Below are 21,717 nucleotides of genomic sequence, written 5' to 3' on the forward strand. Positions count from 1 at the left end.
AAAAAATACAGCATCTTAATGTGCAAGTGCACAGAACGGTGCATGAAATGTTAGCATATTGTGTTACTTATTCGTTGTTGCAATTTGATAATGACGAGTTTTCTTTTTTTAATGAAAAATATATATGAATATATACATTATATACAAAGTTTAAAAAGTATTTGGACTAAGATAATGAGCACTTGGGGCTGCTATTTTTGTTGTGTTTTTGATTTTTTTTTTTTTCCTTAATTTGTTTTTCATTTTTGTTTCATTATCGCCATGTGAAGTGTGTGTATTATTTCTTAAGAAAATATTGAATGTATTCCAAAAAAATGACAAGAAACCCGTGCTGATACCAGATATTATTTTTTTTCCTCAGAAGATTTCAAAAATGGAAACAAAATACAAAAAAGCTTCAGAGTTTAGCGAGGTCTTTTTATTTTTTTTATTTTCACAGTGGACAAGAAAAAAAAAAAAACTCGGGATGGATACAGTTGAACACACTGCCTCTACAATCCTGGTCGTACAAATAGTGACTAAGAATTCAAAGAAAGGACTCTTTCTATTCCATACTGGAGCTTTGGTTGTTTACAAACCACATGGATATCTGTGGGTGCAGTTTTGTTTTTTTCTTTTTCTTTTTTTTTTGTTTGTTTGAATAATTTTTTTTTTTTTTTTGTTCTAAGATAAGACGGGTGGGGTTTGCAAGTGCGCTTCTGCCATATGGACATTGAGTGGTGTTGGTTTTTTTTTTTTTTTTTTTTTTTGTTCCTTTTTGTTTTTGAGGAAGAGTGGCAGGCATCACAATAACATGGACGAGATCCTCTAACTGGACCTTTGTGTGCAGTTGTGGATGCTGAGACTTGATCAACCGTGGAGCGGAGGCGGGGAAAAACTTGAGGATCGGCTCTGTTTTGTGGAGAACGGAGTGCAAGGGGGCTGCAGAGCCCTGGAGGGAACTGAGAGGGGCGATATGAGTACACCTGGTCCGTGCACTTGTCTTCACCTCAACCCTCATCAAGCACTCGCACCCTGCCCTCACCAACTCACCTATGCACTTTTGTTCATTCAAGCTGTGAGGTACCATTTTGGGGATGGGAGCACAATTACAACAGGAGGATTGCTACGACTTTGACAAAGTCATTGAAAAGATATTCCCAAACTGAAATAAGAGACTTCGAGAAGCGGCGTCTTCTCCCACCTCCTGTATATAACCATATTTTTGTATTACCTTTCAGAGTAGAAAAAAAAAAAATTGCAAATGGATGAAGGAAAAATTCGTGAGACATTGATTATATGGAGTGAATGTTCTTCAAGAAAACCAATCTTTTTTGAAAATAGTTCGAGACAGAACTGCTGTGAGTCCCCCCTCCCCCCCCTAGTTTGCCAGTAGCCCTGAAATAATTTGGGGATGGAAGGGACAACCACATCGAACATGGACTGAGGTGCTGGACATGCTACGATGTCTACAAGACTGACTGATTATCGAAGTGGACGTTGCAGTCGCTACAGAGCCCCGCCCAAGAGTGTTTGATCAACATGTATACACAGTAAACAGGCAGACCTGGCGACTGACTCGAGCTGTAGCGTGACTGCAGGACGAGAAATCCTTGGACTTGGTAAGAGAATGTTTGCTTGCTGTATATTCCCGACTGAATCGCTTTGATTTACTCTCAGTAACTTGTTTTTAACAGGATCGTTTTGCGATGTCCCATCTTTTTCTGTCGTCTCTCTCAGGTGTCTGGCTGTGCTTTATTTGCTGCCCTCTACAAGGAGGATCTAACCTACAGCCAACACCATGAACCAGTTAACCCCTAAACCTGTCCTTTTGAACTTGAACCCTAAAGAAACTTTTCTGTCTTGACCTCAGACTGGGCAGGCCGTCGGCATTATCAGTTGGACAGTTGCAAGATGAAGTTACAGGTTCTTCGACCATGGATCCCACCTGCGTTTGACGTGTTAAAACTGGGCATTGATCGGGCAACTCTCCGGCAAAGGAAGAGGATAAAAGAGACACGAAAACAGCCCAGATGTCATCATCCACTACGGCCTGAAACTCTTGGGGGCGGTGCATGGAGGTCTTCTGGCCAAGCGGGACAGAAGACCGGCCCTCCTGTCCGGACGTCAGAGACAAGAGACCTGGATCGGGTTTTTCGGTGGAAAGCGGCCGGATTACATCGAAGCCGCCGCAGATCCCCCGCCGCTGTGGAACTGGATGAACTGAAAGAATTGTACAAAAAAAAACACACAAAAAAAAACATAGACTTGGAAACATGACAAAAACACAAACACGTAGCAACATGTCACATAGATTCTAGAGTCCAAAGGAGCGGCAGACACTACATGCACACATACCACGAAAAGCAACGTACCCTCAGTTACATTGGCTCTCCTCTGGAACCGCGTCTGCACACATAACACAGGGCTACATCAATATCAAATCACACAGGACATGTACAGACACACACAAGCATCAACGCTCATCACTATATATGCTGAGCTATGTAAATAATGTAAAAGTTTGTGTTTTTTGACTTTTTTTTTTTTTCTCATAGTGGGTTTTTTTTGCTTTATTTCTCTGTTCAACATGCCTTAAATTGTATAGTTCAGTTCTGAACAGCTAACTGAAAATGTTCTCCGAATGAATTTCCATTGGAAACCACCTCGTTACCTATCCTCTAAAGATAAAGAAAGGAAGGATCTTTCAACAAGACTGTTTTCTGTTGGCTAACAGGACTGGTCTGTTCTGTATTAACTTCATACGTGTACATCTGATCACCGTGAAAGTTACTAAATAGCTACAGAATAGAGCAGCCAAGCGGTCTTTGATTAATCAGATTTTTGCTGGTGGTTGGCTTATGTTGCCCTTTTGGTTTCCTTAAAATGAAGAGTGGATTTGTTTAGTTTTTTTCTTTGTAGATTTGCTACAAGTGCAGGCCGACTGTCTGTGCTGTGTGGAGCTGAGCTGACGGGGGAACAGACTTGTTGCTATGTGATGACTGTTGTTGGATACACTTTGCTCTAGGCAAAACTGAACCAGAGTGACAGGTCATCCACAGATTGAGATACAAATTGGGGCTTTTTTTCTTCTTTTCTCTCCTTTTTTTTTTTTTTTTTTTTACACTCTGGGGACTTCAACGTTTGGGAAGCTACTTGGTACTTTTTTACAGTTTTGAGATGACGACCCTGGCTTGTGTAGGAAAAGAGACTGTTAGAGCAAGCTTGCATGATTTGTAATAGTTGTGAGTTTTGACACTAAACCTTGAGGTGGATCACACTTCGGCCCGGGTGGCACCCGCTAGTGCTGCTGACCATCTCGGGTGGCACTGAATAGAAAATGACTCGACCAGTCAGCTGTGTGTTATCTGAAAGAAAAAACTCCTCAAAATGTCTCAAAAAATCTGGATAGTGTCTTGTTGCGCGTATGTATACCTTAACTGGATTTGAGAGATTAATGCTTTTAGTCGACCAGTAGTTTGTATTTTTTCTTTTGTATCCTTGATAACCAAACAGTATGGAGTTTTTAATTGAAATGGCTGATACTCATTGAAAGCCTTCAGCTCAGACTTGTAGACACGTGTAGATTCTGATTGGCTGAGGTTTTTGGTGGACAGTTACCCGTCACATTCACTGTGTAAACTGTGGTATCCACAACAGGCTCTGGTATGTCCTAACAGTTGAATTGATACTGATGTAATACTTAATGGTTTTTCTATTAAAATAGTTGCCAAGACGGAGGAATTGACTTTGAACGTACAGCTATGCTGTCAAGTCTCTGTGGATGACTTTAAATATACCAATGTTTGACATTTTAAAAAGCTGATCTTTGTGGCATTAGTTGCTTGTTAGTCGGTCTGTCTTAAAGGAATGAGCAGTAGTTGTTTTCAGTTTATATAACTAAACTGCAAAGGCTTTTATGATTAGTGTAATGGGGGGTGTTTGTGTGGTCGTTATCTTTGAAAAAGATCCTGTCGTGACCTGTCCTCTGGCAGTATGGCGTTGATCATCCGGTTCATTGTAGCTCTGGTAAATGTAGTTCCAACAGTGATGGCCTAAAAAGATATTATTGGAAGTTACACTCCAGTCAGCTCAGCTCCCTTTGCTTAAAAAGTCTTTGAATGTTGTTAAAATAACAGCATATATGTAATGAAACTGTTTTGGAAAAGATCAACTGAAAGATGTGTACATAGTTTGGCTTTTGTTTGTTTGAAGAACAAAATAAATACTAAATAAATAGCATTTAGCAGTGATGGACTCAGTTTCTTTTTCCTACTTACATCTTTTTCTTTTTAATAAACTTTATTTACAGAATGGGCTTCCTACCTACATTCAAAGATATCTCTACAAACTGTCTTTGCTACATTAAATATTCATGAGTAAAGCCCACTGGGCTGAGAGAGGGTGTGTGTATGTGTCAACGGTATTACCGCCGTTCTCGCGATAGTTCGACACATGGCCGCCCTCAGTGTTTACAACTCGTAATGAGCTGGTGAATGGAAACAAAGTCCTGAAGTAGAGGACCGTGGAGTCTTCTCTGTAACTCTGTCCTCTCCGGCTCCGGGTGAAACCTAGATACCGTCGAGGAGCAGCGTGTTTTCAGCCGAACTGCGAACAGAACCAAAGGACGGGCAAGCCGCAACACAGGTATGTATGTAGCATCGGACGGCTAGCTCAGGCTAATGCTAACGTGAGGTGGTCTCTGTTGTGAAGGAAATTGAAGCATTTTACCGTCGTTTTCACGGTCGTTTTTTAAATTATATAACATGCACGGACTGAAGCGTGTGCGGTTTGGTGATATAATTAAGCACTCGTAGTCGTAACTTGGTAAATTCAGAATTAATGCTAGTTTGGAGTGGTTGGCACGTTACGACTAGCTACAGGTGTCTACTATCTGGACGACAGTTCCTTCTTCCTCTAAACAGGGAACGTCAGGTTTAGTCTGGTTTATCAGTGTGTTTATATGGCGTATTTGCAATATTGCTGTTATACTTGAACGTTGTTTTAACGTGTGTTCCTCATCTGCCCTGTTCCCTTGCACCTCTCCCGGCCCCGCTGTGTCTCCAGGCTAGTGGGTGCTGTGATGTCCTCGACTCCCAGCAGACTCAAACACCCACACTGCAGGAAGAAGCACTATCCTAGTAGCACTTACCTCACCCACGTCTGACAGCCAACCAGCCTGACTACAAGGTACCGAGACCCCCAGGTAGAAGATTTGACAAAGGAGACTGATACACACACAGAAAGAGAGATGTCTGACTCAGCTGGAGGTGGTGAAAGCGGTGGTGTGGTAGGGACAGGGCAGGACACTGAAGCTGACAGCGAGCCCCCTCATCAGGCCCCACCTGTACGTGATGGTGGCCGCGTAAAAGTGGGGGAGACCCCGGAGGAAGAGGCCGCTCCTCCGACCAAGCGGCTCAGGATCACGGGTGAGGAACACCGGCAGGAAGTGGTTGAAGAGCCCGCCACCATACAAGGAGAAACACCAGCACAGGCTGACCTGCTGCCAACAGACCCAGCCCCACCAGCACAACGTAAAGCACCAGTTTACAAGAATCTGTTCATTTCATTTATTCAGTGATTGTAGGCCAGGATTAATTTGAAGAGAGTTAATCTGACGAATTCACTCGTTCGTTTCAGGCACAGGAGAGCCACCACAATGTGAGGAGAAAGGTCAAGGAGGAGAAGATGAATGCCATGAGAATGGAGATGGAGGGCATGATGCACCCTTCGAGGAAGGAGAGACAAAATCAGAGGAGGAGCTGAACGCTAATGGATCTGCAGACAGCCCCAGTGAAGGACAGCAGTAAGTGGAGGAAGGAGTCAGGTTTATTTTTAACCCCAGGGTCCACATAACTGCGAGTAAAGCAACAGCAGACAGACCATCAAGTGAGCTATTTGCAGCATGGTTATATAATGACCGTACTAAGAAGATTAGTTCAACACAAAGGTTTATGAAATGGAGAAATAAGGCTTTTTAAATGTTCCACACAACTAGAGGTTTTGGTAAATGCAAAATGTCGGTACAGTCTGAAAAAATAGTAACGCCTGATTATAAAGTTCTGACCAAATTATGCTCCTATGATCAAGGAATCGCTTCGAGGGCCTGAGTGTTCAGTTACTACAGCACATGCCCCCCCCCCCCCCCCCCAGTTTGTGATTTTAAATTAAATCTGTGCTTTCTGGGCTTCAGACTAACTTTTACAATAGGAGCACAGTGGCCCCTAACTTAAAACACACTATTAATTGACATGCAAAACAAATATTGACACGTCATTTTCATTCATGATTCTCACACACATTGACTTACCACCTGCAATGACAGTTTCTAGGTTTCACAAGTGTAATAATAATAAAAAAAATTAACTGGTTGCACATGCGCAAGTAGATGAAAAATTTGGGGGGCAAAATGCTCCCATTTAGGGGCAGTCTGAAGCCCTGACTCATCTTAAAACATCATTCCTGTTAGTTTCAACATCTATTTTCTCAGTTTAATTTAAAACCACAGTCAGGCTGCAGCTCAAGGTGGAAACCTATGAGATTTCATGATTCCAATATGAGAGATATTATTTTAATATTAACTAGCTATGAATCTATGCACCATAAACGTATGTGCATGACAGTGTTTAAAGTCTCTGGCATTACTGTGTGTGTCAGTTAAGCAGGCTATCCACCGATGACAAGTTAAGGTTTTAAAAACACAAAATGACCAATTTTAGCCACAACCATACTAGAAAAATGAGTCAAACGATGCTGTTTCAGGCCCTGTAGCAAAGAAAACTTTCAGTCTAAAGCAACCAGTCATATTTCTATTTATTTTTAGACCAAACCTCAGCAGTATCTTCTGTGTCTGTGTGTGAGAATCTGGTTGTGACCTAAATTTCCACTGTTTTAACATGTGTGATTGCCCTGTGAGAGGTAGTTGTGTGAGATGTTGTCCTGATCCCTCTAAACACTTAATAATAACCCATGTATTGAAGGTGGCCAGCAAAGTGTGCTGACTGATTAAAAATTGAACACTAATCATTTTAATGCCAGGATTTGGAGCAGATTGGAACGATGGGGGATCAAAGATAGAATGAACCTGTTGAGCTATGAAATTAACAATTCACTTCACCGTGTCTAAACGGAGCAGCCCAGTATGCCACTGAAAAGATCAAATGGTCAGAAGAACACTATATATTTATCTCTGAGGTTCTGTTATAATACTATAGTTTGATATGCAGGAACAGCTTTGTTAAATTAATCTGATGATATCCATCTTAACTGAACCAGGACAAGGTTTTTGTAGCATTATCAGATGCTTTTATCCTCGTGACTAATAAGATGTGAGATCATTTTCAGTTGAATGCTTGTTCTGTGATTTATTTGCTCTCTGTTTACAATTCTTTGACCAAGGCCCTGTCCCTCTCTCTGTCCCGCCTCCAGCCTTGGATTAGACTTTACCCAGAACCCCCATATGCTGACTGGTTCCCAGACTGAGTTCTCCAGCCTCCCAGAGAATTACCTCAAAGGCTGTAAATGGTAATGTCTAATGTCTAATCTCAACACAACTCATAATACATCAAGGATCAGGGTTTGAATGTGTAAAATATAAAACTTTATTGTGAGGCCTTTTCTGATTACCATATAAGTCGGCTTCAAGGACACCTACACTGTGTTTTACATTTTGGTGCCCTGTGGCTGTTACCAAGGACAGTTATTGATCTGATGGATCAGAGAGAAATTAACTTCCTCTCCAGAAAAAGTTAAAGGATCATTTCCTCTGTTTGTCTTTCCTAGTAAGTACAGTGATGCGAAAAACTATTCACCCTATTCCTGATTTTGTTTTGTTTTTGCATATTTGTCACACTTCAATGTTTAAGCTCGCCAAACAAATAAAATTCTCTCACTGCGGTTTACTGGAGTCCCAAAAGCTTTAGAAATAGCTTTGTAATGCTTTCCAGACTGATAGATGTCAAAGATTTAGTTTTTTCATCTGCTCTTGAGCTTCTATAGATTGCAGCATGATATGTTGCTTTTAGACGACTTAACTTTGTCAGACAGGTTCTAATGAAGTGATTTCTTGATTCAGGCCTGGGTGTGGATAGTGAAATTGAACTCAGCTTTCCAAAATGTGGTTTATCACAATTAGTTTGTGATTTAGCAAGGGGGGCAATTATTTTTTCACACAGGGCCAGGTAGGTTTGGATAGGTTTTTTGCCTAAATAAATGAAATCATCATTTAAAAACTGCATTTTATATTTACTTGGGTTATCTTTGTCTAATATTAAATTAGTTTGATGATCTTAAACATTTAAATGTGACAAATATGAAGAAAGAAATCAGGAAGGGAGAATTCTTTTTCCCCCAGCACAGTAAGTGGGAACTCTAGCACTAACACTACTCGATGGTCAGAATAAATCAGTATCTAAATTATGTATGCAGTGGTGTTTGTGCCTAAAATGCTATAAATGCAACTTTATGAAAATATGTACTCACTGTGAGATATCTGTATACCCCCCCCACCTCTCCCCCTCTCTGTAAACTAGGGCTCCTGATGGCTCCTGTATCCTGACCAACAGTGCAGACAATGTGCTGCGTGTGTACAACCTCCCTCCAGAGATTTACAGCTACAACTGGGACTTGCTTCCAGAGATGGTGAGCACACAGATACGCTGCCGTCAGTTCTTCTCCTCATGACTGAGCAGACAGTAGCACAATTCAGGAAAAAACCTTAAATATTTATAGGGACCAGTCTTGACTCAAATTGCTCAGTAGATGCTTAAGCCCTCATTTGCACTTCTGTGTAGATCTCAAACAGCTCTTCTAGTGCCCCCATCAGGCCCAAGTCCTGTAGGACAGGAGCGCAACGAATGTATTCAGTTTCAGTGAATGGAAATGAATCTCCATCAGACTAGACAGGAATTCAGAGAACGCAAAACTCCAGCTCTGATTTCAAAGACTGACAAATGAACAGAGCCAGATGAAAACACGTCCTCCTTGGTGAAGGTAAAAATCCTCTCACAGTGACAACATATTTGAAATGTCTTTAGTATCTTTGCAAGATGAGTCTCATATTCCAAATCTAGGTTAGAGTGATTAAAGGGATAGTTCACCATTTTGGCAAATTGGCCCATTGCCATAATCCCTATAGTTTTAGGAGTAGGTTTGTTACCTTTAATGTCGGTGCAAGCTATTTTTAGGACGGCAGAGCAGAGCCGCGAGCTGCTCAGAGCTATGCTTGAGGTAAATTCATGCAAAACTGCTGAAGCACGTTCCCGTCGGGGGCAGTTTTTCAGCAAGCAGTCTCTGCAGTTGCCTCGAAAACAACTCTGTCTCATAACGTTCCATTATTATCTTATAGTGTGGTGAATGTGCAGGTCACAACTTGTCCACCAGAGCGTTTTGGAGTTGTTGGATTGTGTATTTGATGACTTTGATGAGGGAAACCAAGAAATCCCATTAGCCTCCGTAGCGTAGCTCTGAGCAGCTTGCGGCTCTGCTCCGCCGTTCTAAAAATAGCTTGCACAGTAACAAACCTACTCCTAAAACTATAGGGATTATGGCAATGGGCCAATTTCTCAAAAACTGTTCCTTTAAGTCAGTGACAGTGAAGCAGTAAGACTTTGGCCCATAGGTTTGAGGGTTCAGCCTCGTATCTCAGTCCCCACATACATTTCTTCTTCTCAGTTATAAACTTTCAAAATTTTTAAATTCACATCTCAAATGTGTGTGATGTGTGAGACTGAATTTAGAGCTAACGAGTAGAGTCGTGCTGTTAGAAGTCATGTGACTGCATTTGACTGAAAATTAGGCAGATTTGTTTTTGGTTTGTGTTGTGCACAGCGGTAGATGTTTTTAATTCCTTCATCACGTTTAAGATGCTTGATGTTTCATTCAAACACTGTCTTGTGTATGTGAGGGCTTAGAGGGATTAAGCAGTTGTGTCTTGTCTGACCTTTCATACAAAGACAGAGTTTAACATCTCTGCTGCTTTCCAACATCAACTAAGAAAACAACAAAAAGGAACCAAATATTTTAGTCAATTTAAGGCAACTTCTTGAGGAGAAATGTTAGAATTAGAATAAAATAATTATTCTGTCATTTTGCCTTGGGGAAACATCACAAGGCAAGTGAGTGTGTGACAGGTAAATTGGGATCGCTGAATAAAAAAATGAAATTGAATATATTTTCTTCCATTACAGACATCTCAGTCATTATAAAAAGAGTAGAAAATTGAGCTTTCATTGTTCTATCTCTCACATTACACAATTATGTTTTTGATTTCAAGTTGTATCAGAAGCAAAGGTGTGATAGCATCATCCAGGCAGCAGTAACAGCATCAAAGCTAATAGATCCCATTGGTCAGTTGTCCTACTGTCTGTCCTGCCTCTCCCTGTGTGGCAGAGTCCAGTGCTGAGGATGGCAGAGGGAGATACCATCTACGACTACTGCTGGTACCCCAAGATGAACTCTCTGGATCCCGACACGTGCTTGTGAGTTGAACTTGATCTCTGCCAGACTATTCCCTAAGCCTCTGCTCTTAACAAGTAGATAGATGAGACATTTAAAGTTCAATCTGAAGGTCAACTTGCCAGATGGTGAAGAATGTATACACAGGAAAGATACCATGTCGTCTATAGTCGGTTAATGTCACTCAGCGATTGATGTTTTTTAATCTAGATTCTGGATGGTTAGACTGGGACACTGTGGGTGGGGGTGTGTGTGTGTGCGACTAAGAATTTCTGTATGCCGGAGCCCGTCTAATAGACTATCTGAATATAGAAGATATTGTTGTATGCTTGTGAGTCATTCTTTGATCCCCGTGGTATTTTCGCTCGTTGTGGGAGCCGGCTGCCAGCGCGGAGAGAAGCTGTAAAAGCTTTCTGATGTCTCTCATTATGAGTGAAGAGTTGGCCTTCGTCTCGTCTGCCTCTGCCGCTGTCGCAATCCGCTCGGCTGTTTGAGACCCACGGTGCTTTTCAGCATGATTCAGCCCACTAACAGCACTCCGGAGCCCAGACAACACCTAAAGGGCTTTATAATTCCCCGACTTCGAGCTTCTCTTTTCATCTTGTTCTCCCCCCTTTTTTTTTTTTTTTTTTACCGTGTGCGATCGCAGGCGTGCACTCATGACATCACCGCTCGCTTATGAACACGCCGCGCAGCCGAGCCAACATCAGTAACGTGCAGTCCGTCGACCGTGGAGAACGCAGATCGTCTGTGGCGAGAGAGGTAGGCCGCCGCGCTAACGAGCCGAGGTCAAGCTGCCAACAGTTTTCACTGCGTCCACCGCTCCTCCCCCAGCTCCCATCAACCTCCAGTCGTAGCCCCCGCCCCTCCGACAGCTCCCTCTGATCAAGGCCCAACGCTGGCGCCGATCCGCTCCCACGCCAGCCAGCCTTCACCGAGCAAGAGCGCGCGAGGGGGGGGGTAGGGGTCAGGAAGTGGACGTCCAGAGATGAGGGTTTTGTAAACAGCAGAATGATCAACAATCGGGCCCTCGAAGGACAATGAAGCACTTCAGAGGCCTGCGGGGATCCGGCGCCCGTGCGGAGACCTGTCCGTCACAAGGATGAGGACGTCGGCGGGAGCTGACAGCGGATGCTCTTCATCTTTTTTAGATCGCTGCCACGTGTCAGAGAGGAGCTCCCACCGAGCGCAGCCAGGTGGTCGGACAAGCTCCGAGTCGATCGTTAGAGGCCGAGGCACTGGCAGCCAGATAAAAGGTTATGGTGGTGGTTATTAAACACATCTAGTACCAGAAAGCCTCTTTTTACCGGTACCTTTTCTCCGTCTCCCTCTTTTCACTTCCCCCATCTTGTTTCTCATTTCTCCCCCAGCACTCCTTGAACTCTGCGTCTGCCAAAAGCCATTTGTTGTTGATGCCCCTCCTGTAGAGAGGGAATAAGGGCCCCTGTTATGGCTCGGTTAAGTTGCGCTGAGTTCTAGGCATTGCTCCAAGCTAGCAGCAGTCTAGCATTATAATTGGGCATTTCCCTGCTCTGGAATAAAGCTGCGGCGCAAAGGGGCCATAAGAGAACACGGCAGCAGCGGTAGGGGCTAATTTCCTTTGTCTAATTGAGCCGCAGTGATGTTTCGGCATTTGTTCAGTGTCCAATAATTAGAGTTAAAAAGGCATGGCTCAGTCTTTGGCCCTGATTTGAATCAATAAGAATGTGCTGTGGTCTTGTCTCCATAATGAGGCATAGCACAAAGCTGTGTATTTGTTTTGATGTATTGATACATCCAAGTGGATGTGGAGCAGGAGGTTAGAGAAAAAGGGGAGTGAATCAGATGAGAAGTTTTTCATACATAATTCACATATCAAATACTTTGAACCTCTTGTATCCTCCAGGATGAAGGTAAAAAATCTGTTTTACTCCACAAGTTACTTTGCCTACAAATACTGATTGTGACGTTATGTTCATTCACTTCACACTGAATGTATTCTCATCCTTTCAACCTCTAAACTGAGTCATCTGTCAGTCGTAGCTGTAAAGAATAAATGTCCTGAGGGATAATAAAGATTGACTCAATTAAGTCTCCTCAGCATTTTCCACCCTTGTTTTATCATTTGTGTCGTTCATTCTCTATTCCCTGTTGTCTCTCAGTTCCCAGAGCTCACTCTTTTTGTCATTCTCTTTGTTCGCCCTCTGCAGTCTCGCCAGCAGCAGCCGTGACAACCCGGTCCACGTGTGGGACGCGTTTTACGGCGAGGTGCGAGCCAGCTTCCGACCCTACAACCACCTGGACGAGCTGACGGCCGCTCACTCCCTCTGCTTCTCCCCTGACGGCACGCAGCTCTACTGCGGCTTCGACAAAACTGTCAGAGTCTTCTACACCGATCGGCCCGGCAGAGACTGCGAGGAGCGGCCCACAGTAGGTCAGTGGCTCCAGCCTAAAGCTTCAGAAAGGTGGTTTATATGTTAGGTACAAGGATGTAGACTTAAAGACGTGGTAATTGTGGTTTCTTACATTTGATCTACTCCTTGCTCTTACATTATTATGAGTTAATGTTAAATGTGTCTTGAATTATCTTTCACATTAGTTTGTCTTTATTATCATAATTTGCTATAAATATCACTGGTCTACAGTGATGGGAATAACAGCATTTTAGATAAACAACCTTACTAACGGCGCTACTTTTTCCAGTAACGAGTAATCAAAAAAGTTACTGTTTGGAAAAAAGACGTTTGTCTGGAACTAGCCAACTCACTCAGTATTCCTCCACACATGCAGGCTCCGTGACACCTGTCGCTGAGTGAGTTGGTTAGTTCCAGATAAGCAGGTGGTTAGGGGCTTAGGGGGGCGAGTCGAAGTAATTTTAAATGTTTGAGCATTTTATAAAAAAGTAACACAATAGTTACTTTTCCTGGTAATTAGTTACTTTTATGACTCAATTACTTTTTTGGGAAAGTAATGAGTAACGATAACTAATTACTTTTTTAAAGTAACGTGCCCAACACTGCTGGTCTACAGATTTTGGGAAGTTATCGACCTCTGAGATGAAATGTGCTAATTCTTACATATTTTGATTACATACCGTAAACAAAAAACGGGTGATAAAGGTGCTGGTTGTAAAAGATATTTTGTGATAAATATTTATAATTATACACAGGGGAGTATATTTGCCTAAGGGAGGCAGGTGTCTGATCATGATGCCTCATAACTTTGAAAGTACAGTAGAGCAATGGAAATGGTACCGCATGGAAGTTTGTGAATTTATCTTCACTTTGAGACTAATTATTATTATTATATATTTATATAATTATTACCTAACTGCTCTATCTTGGAAACTGGAGCCAATTACCACTCAAGACTTCATTTTCCTTGATTAGTGACCCAATTCAGGTAAAATTCAGCTACTTTTGTTTCCGAGGTTTTCGCCTTGTAGACCAGTGTATTTAGTCAATTATAACAAAAATTAATTAGGAATTATGTAAAATGTGCATTAGTATTCAAGGGCAGGGAGTGTTTTGTAAGCTCCTCTTGTTGTTCAAGGATCCTCCAAACTCTTGGAGTCAAAAATCATTTACAGAAAGAATTGCATTCACAAGCTACGTTCTTGGATAATCCAGCCCACAAGAGAAACAGTAAGTAAACAGGGACATTGTGAAAAGGATAATGTGAAGTCTGTTGTTGCTTGTGTTCAGTAAGCTGCCGTTTGACAACTGGCTGTCACATCCACAGACCGAAGTCTCCTTGAACCAACCAAGGAGAGGTTTTTATTATGTGCTTCAGACAAAAAAATAAAGGCAAATAAAAGTTTACTGCGATGAATTCCTTATCTCGATCACACACCTCAAACAAGTTTCAATGTGATGGAAGGGTTTTGTAATGCACTGAAATGAACTCAACTTTGTTCTGAGTTAATGGGCTGTAGCAGTAAAATAATCTTTGCATATATCAACAAATCGTTTTTCTTTTTCAAGCCAGAGAAGTTTTCATATCCTTCATGATTTTTTCAAAAATATTTACTGTATTAAGTAGCCAGGTATTCACTGTTTTGTTTTCAAACAGTCACGGCCCACATGGAAATGCATGGCTTTATTTTTTTGGTCATGGGTAACCTTCAGCTCTGCTCTGCTGGCAACACAACATCCTTCTCATCGTCTCTGCTGTGTATGGTTTCTTGTGTATTTGGCTCCATCAGCTCTGCTTGATAACTAATAACAGCAAATTATACAGAAATGTATGGTCAGTCTCAAAACCAGGTTATATGATCCACGCGAGGACGGTGCCAAACCCTCATTTCTGCTTTTATTTGCCAAAAACGTGCTAAAGGTCTTTCCTAAAAAAAAAAGAAGTGAGAAAGAGGATGATTTGGAAAAGGAGTGAACCGTAAAAAGAACCAGATGATCCAAATGTGACTCTATTATATGCGCTGTTGGGAAATATTTCCCTCTTTGAGATGTAATCAGGGATGTAGGAGCTGCCAAAATAAGTCAAGTTTGAGTAGAAGTGATTGGGATTTGTGTCTTGCGAACGTCTTTAAGGCTCTGAAAGCTCTGCCAAATGTCACTCCTGTCTCGACTGCAGTGAAGAAGCAGGGCCAGAGCGGCATCATCTCCTGCTTTGGCTTCAGCCCGTGCCAGTCTGTTTACGCCTGTGGCTCCTACTCCCGCTGCGCTGGCCTCTACTCCTGCCAAGACGGCTCCCTGCTGGCTCTGCTGCCCACCCGCCACCACGGAGGCCTCACCCATCTGCTCTTCTCCCCCGACGGCAACTACCTGTACACTGGGGGGCGCAAGGTGAACACATGAGCACACAGAGAGGCTGTAACATACACACACACTGCATCCACTTCACTTCAGATGATTTTGTTGCAGTTAAGAACTGGTTTACACAGGCATTATTATCAAAGCTTTTGTGTAAGTCAAGTCAGTTTTATTAATAGAGCTCATTTGAAAACAACAATAACTGACTAAAGTGCTTTACAGGAGATTAGAGCCGTGGTGCTCTTGAGACCACGTTTTCAAGGTCTTGGTCTTGTCTTGGAATCGATACATTTTACTTGCTGGATTTTTTTTCTCAACACCAGTCAAGACCACAGCTACAGGGACATCTTTTTTTTTTTTTTTACGCAAATGTCTCTCTGTCACTTGCTCATTTTGGTTTATGTGACATAATTCAATAACTTTAAGATCATTTAAATTGTTTTACAGAAGTATGCTTGTGTAACCAACTGAAACACTTGGTTGTACCAGTGTCAAAAGTGGGAGGAGACTGGAGTTCTGTGCTGTGTTCTTCTGTTCAATCCAAACTTTCTTTACATTAAATATGGTTAGATTTTATATCAATACAGGAGAACAGAGAGAGAGAGAGCATTATAAACAGTAATCAAGTAATAATGAAGCTGAATCATGTGCTATAGGGAAGAGATGCCTGGTTTTTGAATATCAATGGAAGGTGATGATCTAACCGTTTGTGGAAAAGTATTCCATAGTGTCTGACCAGCAACTGAAAATGCTCTGTCACCTCTGGTCTTTAATTCTGTGAGTGGAATGGAAAGCAGTGATTTTTGTGGATGTGAGGGGGCGAGAGGTGGAGTAGGGAGTGAGCAGTTCTGAAATGTAACCTGGTGCTTTAAAAACAAATAAAATAATCTTTATTAAGGGCTTTATATGCAAAGCGCCTGTCTTGATGGCATGAGTCAGCATGGAACAAATCTGGGTAGACTATAAGGCGTTTCCTTGGAAGCCAGCACCTGAAGTCTTCCAGTGTATTTCTCCAGGTTCTGCGGTGGTTTGCTGTCACCGAAGCTTGAACCTGCACCTGTGTGATGTTGAGGTTTTCATGCCTCCATGTTGCTGACAGCCGTAGCCTGAGGCATCAGATTTCAGGGCTGTTTGTCCACCCAGCCTCCTGTTCTCGTGACTACGATAAGACAGAATCGCCTTGAGGGGATTTTTCTTCAAATTTGGCACAAATGTTCAATTGGACTCGAGGACCGATTCAAATTTTGTTGTCAAAGGTGGAGATCACTGTGACTTCACAAAACATATGTTTTGGCCTTAAGAATTCATACGCTGATTATAACTAAATAATTTCCTTTCGTCGTTTTTTCCTTTTGTTCTCATGGATTTAAACTGCATCCACCCCGAAAATGTTACAAGATTTCATAAGAGTCAGAGAGATCGCCTTTTTGTAAATAAGACTAATCAGTTAGTCGTTAGTGTTCTTATCATTCCCTGGAAATGAAGAGACTCTCTAACATCAACCTCCAGGAGTCAGTGCTCTTCATTCATTCCTGTTATCTTACATCACCCTGCTCAGATTAGATACACCCTGGCATTCCAGCATCTGTGAAGTTAGTCTTACACTGGAGCATGAAGGTCACACTGTGACTTATCGTATCTCCAGTTTGGCAACAGTGTTGAATGTACACAGCTGCACAGCAGGTCCCTGTAGAAACAGTATCAAGACAACGTAGGATTAAAAAGAAAAAAATGTAGACCTTTTTTTCACCAGTGTTCAGTTTGGTTATACAGTTACAGTTGGTGCAGTAATAGAAGAGGGTTCCTACACAAGTATGGAAAGTATGGAATTTGATTTCATACATTTCCAGGTCTGGAAAGGATAGAAAATGGAAACTATTATGGAAATATATGTATCTTAATTCTTATCTGGGTTTGGTCTGATCTGAAGTTATTTGGGTTAATTATTTTGTATGCACTATTGTACCTGGCTACAAGCTCCTGGAAATTATTTGGTGACATAATGGCATACAATTCAATTCAGAATAATGAAAACAAACGATTAATTGCATAATTTATTGACATAAAACACATCTAATTACTCAAATGTCACAAATTATTTGATTTTTTTTTTACCGAGAAGTCTGGAAATTAGGATCTGGAAAAAGTGTGGAATTTTGAAATTTCAAATGTGTAGGAACCCTGAATTTCAGATTCAATCTTTTATCCAGCATGTATATACCTATATTTTCTCTGTTGGCTTTTTGAATGCTTCATTTTTATTTTTTCAAGGTTTTTTTTTCCGGGCAAATCAATTATTAATGTGCAGGAATTCCTATTAATTTAACAATTTCTTGCGGAAATGATCAATAGGAATCTCTTGATAACCGCTGGCCTCTGTAGCTCTGCTGAATCATGTGTCTGTGTTCAGGATCCAGAAATCCTGTGCTGGGATCTAAGAGATCCAGGGAAGGTTGTGTTCTCACTCAAGAGAAACGTTGCCACTAACCAGCGCATCTACTTCGACCTGGATGCGTGAGTAGACTTCACTAAACTCTCCACCGTGTGAGCATACTGTCATTCATCATATCTGTTGGATTAATTTGTGTGTGTGTGTGTGTGTGTGTCACAGATCAGGCAGGTACCTGCTGAGCGGCGACACAGAGGGGGTGGTGTCGGTGTGGGACACCCACACGGCGCCTCCCGACGGCGAGGAGGAGCATCTGCAGCCTCAGCTGAGGTTCCAGGCCCACTGGGACTGCACCAATGGCATCAGGTATAATTGCCAAAAACATTAAACCCCATTCCATTGGTGACAAAACATCAGTGAGCAATGTAGCGCTATCCTTTTCTTTTTTTCTTTTTTTTAATACTTTATTTTTTTTGAAGTTTTCAATTATGCAACAGTACAACTCATTCCCACTTAATTACACAGTTAACAAAGCACTGAGGTAAAAGAATAACAACAGTGACTAAACAGACAAAGTAGTACAAATTAGAGACAAACAAAATAGATCAATAAATAAAAAATAAAAAAATTGATTAAAAAAAACACACACACACACATTTATTCCATTTTAAGCATTGTACCTGGACATAAATATGGGTTTATAATTGAACCAGTCCAAGGTTTACAGTGTGTTATGTTATGTTATGTTTATTTATTTGATATGGACATCACAAATACATTAAGACTGTTCCAGTGGACAGACCAGATGCTTTGCTTGAGTGTGTATAGCACAAGTGCTAATTTTCAACACCAGTCCATAGGCGGCTAATCTAAAAATACAGAACATATTATCAACAGTATGAGATAAAACCAAGTGCATGACACTACATCATGACAGTAACATACTAAAAAATATGTGTCCACAGCTGTTAGCCCAGTGTTTTTCAACCTTGGGGTCAGGACCCCACGTGGGGTCGCCTGGAATTCAAATGGGGTCGTCAGAAATGTCTAAGCAATTGATAAAAAAAAAAAAAAAGACTAATAAAAAAAACGAATTACTATTCTTTTTAAAATTATGATTAAAAACAGCACAGGCAATCCTAAACAACTGTATTCTATACTTTCACTTTCTCGAATATAAATCGAGTTCAAATAAAATGCAACATAAAATCTGAGCTGGTGCATCTTGATTGACGCGGGGCGCCAGAAATTTGTGATGTCAAAATGGGATCACGAGCCAAAAAAGGTTGGGAACCACTGTGTTAGTGTCAAATTTGATCAAATAAAGAAACTAAAGTCTCAGTTATTATTATTATACAGCTCACTTGTTGTCAGAAGTCAAATACAGCAGCACAGAAAGTCCTCTAGTTCTCAACTCACTGCTATTTTAAACAGTAGAGTGACAAACATGAAGCATCCTAATGGATAAAGATCATACTGAACTTGAGTCATGTTCAGTCACTGTGCTGCTGCTCTCCTGTGGTGCTGTGTTGTCTGTCTCCTCCAGTCACTGCACACAAGCAAACAAATCATCCAGAATATTTTAGATAGCAGGAAAGGCTGCTTCCAATTTCAGAGCCGTAATGTCGCACAGCATAGACTAATAAAGCTTTGTGACAACAGATAACTGCAGCTTCTGTATGCATTTATGAAAAATCCATTAAATGGCTCTGTCGCTAAGTAGCAATTCACATAATGTAATGTCAGTGGATTCTGTATTGAGGAGATGAAGGTAGCTGATGGAGTGAAAATTGAGCCGTTATTGAGATGAATGTTGATACTGTGGCTGTGAATGAGCCACAGTTCTTTACAGCATGTGGGTGTAACATTTCAGCGAGTTAATTCAGATGTTTAAGTACTGAGAGGAATCTCTTAATTCCTCAGTTCGTATTTCAAATGCATTTCCGAATGTAATGCAGCGGAGCAAAACATCAGAAACCTCATTTATCTTAACTTATTATAATCCTCATTTATTTATTAATTACACTCTTGTCACTGAGTTTTTTATTTTTTTATTTTCTCCTTCTCCTCTCTATTGCTCCACCCTTCTACAGTATTCACCCCTTCATGCCGTTGGTAGCGACCTCCAGCGGCCAGCGCCAGTTCCCGTGGCCCGGCGACAGCGAGGGCGACTCGGCCTCCGACGGCGAGGGAGGCGAAGCTGTGATGTCATCACAGGAGGTCAAACAAGACAACACCCTGAGCCTGTGGTGGGCCGGACCACTCAGCCCCGCCGCACCAGAGGGGGAGCAGGAGCCAAACACGTTGGCGGTGGAGGCCTGAAGCTCTGCTAATTCAACCAGAAGACACAAATTGAGTTACACCTGCCATGTGATGTTTATTTTAGGGAATGTTTGACGTTGGTAAAACAAATTATGGGTCATTTGGATTCTATTTTTCATCAGTAACATGAAGTCCCGAGTTGAAAAAAAGAATAACCGGATCATTTTTAATTAGACATTCTCACAAACACGGTCTAAATAAATTTCTTAAATTGAATCTTGACATATCAGCTGCGAGTTTACAAGTAGCACAGCAGTCAGCAGAGTTAACATGAAAAGAAACATGGCACATCGGGTCAATTCAGAACAGATGTTCAGGCTTTTTTTTTGTTTGAAGACTTTAAGTAATTCAATGCCAGTTCGTTAAGTACAAATTGGACCTAAAGGTTAAGAGACTAGTGGATGCTAAAAGCAGCGTTTTCATTAAAAGCTTATTCAGGCTGAGACAAGGAGTGGGCGATATTTCCTTTCAAGTTTTCTTATTAGATTTGTAGGAGAACCTTTTTTGAAAGATGAAATGTAATGAATCTTTTATGAATCTCCTGTTTACCTATTTTCTTCTTTTAAATTTGGGATCCTCTCTAAATTGGATGGTTTTGGTTGAATTGAGAGTCTTGACTCGTGCGAAGCGGCCCAATGTCTATCTACTGATCGCACCTCCAATCTGAGTTGTATTTGTGGGAGTGTTAGTTTATGTGTGTGTGCGTGTGCGTGCGTGTGTGTGTGTGGCTGTAATGCTGCCCTGGAGATTCTTAACTGCTATTGTTACAGTAAGTGCCATTTGTTCTCGAGCTTTGCTTTTGTAAACCGATGGAATCTCCTGTTTTTACCTTCTTTTTTAAACTATCGGACGCACCAGGTCGTCATGTTGCTCTGTGCATGCCCACAAAATGTATATTTTTGTAAAGCCATCATGTTCATTCTAATTTTTTGAATGTACACTGTAAGCAGCTAGCTTAATTACTGTAACCTCATAACAATCTGTGAAAGTATTCAATCGGGTGGGTGCGCCTGGGGAAAGGAGAAATGTCTTATTTTTTTTCTACTGGGTGTGCTCAGATTACATTTGTACCTGTGTGAGTGGTTCACGTGGCAGCACCAAAACACATTGTAATGGAATAATCGCATCGGTAATGTACTGCAGTGGTTTGCTCAGTGCTTATGTTGTCATCAGTGGGGTGTGCTATGCTGTAGGGTTTCTTTTCAGGTTGGTCAAAGGCTCAGCACTCTCCAGCCAAAGCCTTGTACCTTTAGACACTGATGATAAAACTATTAAATGGCCTCTGCTGACTCAGGTTTCACTTATTGGAACTCAAATGTATTGCCAAGTAATAATATCTACGAGCAAGTAGCTATTATTGCACCGTATTATACAAAATGCTCTACCAGAAAGCATTAATAGGAACCATGTAGGCCTTGATGATGTCACACAAGTCTCTAGATGGGTAGATGTGTCTGCAACAGGTGGTTTTCTGCTGGTTTCTTTCAAGTGGGAGTGAATTAAAAGCATATCTCTGCACAGATTTACACTCTTATTCGTTCTTGTCCTTTTCTGTTAAAGACGGTTCAGAGTTTGATGCCCTGTAATAAATCCCAGATGAATGCGAGATGATGTTGCACTCGTGTCAAGAGGCGACTCTCAGAAGCTGAAGGGACCGTTGGCTTTCACTCATGAGATGGAAACTATTCATAGCTTTCACCTTTCCCACACACACACACATTCTGTATGAATGCACACACACTCGGTGTATTTGATTGTCTGAAACCACAGGGGTACGCCGAGCAGAGAGCCAAGTTGGAGAGCTGCGCTGTTGTGTTGTGCCGG

General features: G+C 41.6%; 1 protein-coding gene and 1 long non-coding RNA gene across 3 annotated transcripts; both read left to right on the top strand.

Annotated features, from left to right (window-relative positions):
• The first annotated feature begins 1,543 nt into the window (after nt 1-1,543).
• On the top strand, nt 1,544-4,218 carry LOC311002083. The gene is made up of 2 exons (XR_014596218.1): nt 1,544-1,601; nt 1,720-4,218. It is a non-coding gene; the product is annotated as an uncharacterized lncRNA (long non-coding RNA).
• Nucleotides 4,219-4,423: 205 nt separating this feature from the next.
• wrap53 (WD repeat containing, antisense to TP53) lies at nt 4,424-21,404 on the top strand. 2 transcript variants are annotated; one of them, XM_083992892.1, is made up of 11 exons: nt 4,424-4,626; nt 5,047-5,513; nt 5,620-5,785; nt 7,408-7,503; nt 8,511-8,619; nt 10,369-10,457; nt 12,624-12,847; nt 15,004-15,215; nt 17,593-17,696; nt 17,794-17,937; nt 19,665-21,404. In XM_083992892.1, exons 2-11 carry the CDS (start codon nt 5,231-5,233, stop codon nt 19,891-19,893), a joined length of 1,656 nt encoding a protein of 551 aa, XP_083849018.1. In that variant the 5' UTR covers nt 4,424-4,626; nt 5,047-5,230; the 3' UTR covers nt 19,894-21,404. The 2 variants fall into 2 exon arrangements, with proteins under 2 accessions (XP_083849018.1, XP_083849019.1); XM_083992893.1 differs by having other exon boundaries at nt 5,626-5,785.
• The last annotated feature ends 313 nt before the right edge of the window (nt 21,405-21,717 follow it).

This window comes from Trachurus trachurus, assembly GCF_905171665.1.
Source record: "Trachurus trachurus genome assembly, chromosome: 18".
Classification (NCBI taxonomy): Eukaryota; Metazoa; Chordata; class Actinopteri; order Carangiformes; family Carangidae; genus Trachurus; species Trachurus trachurus.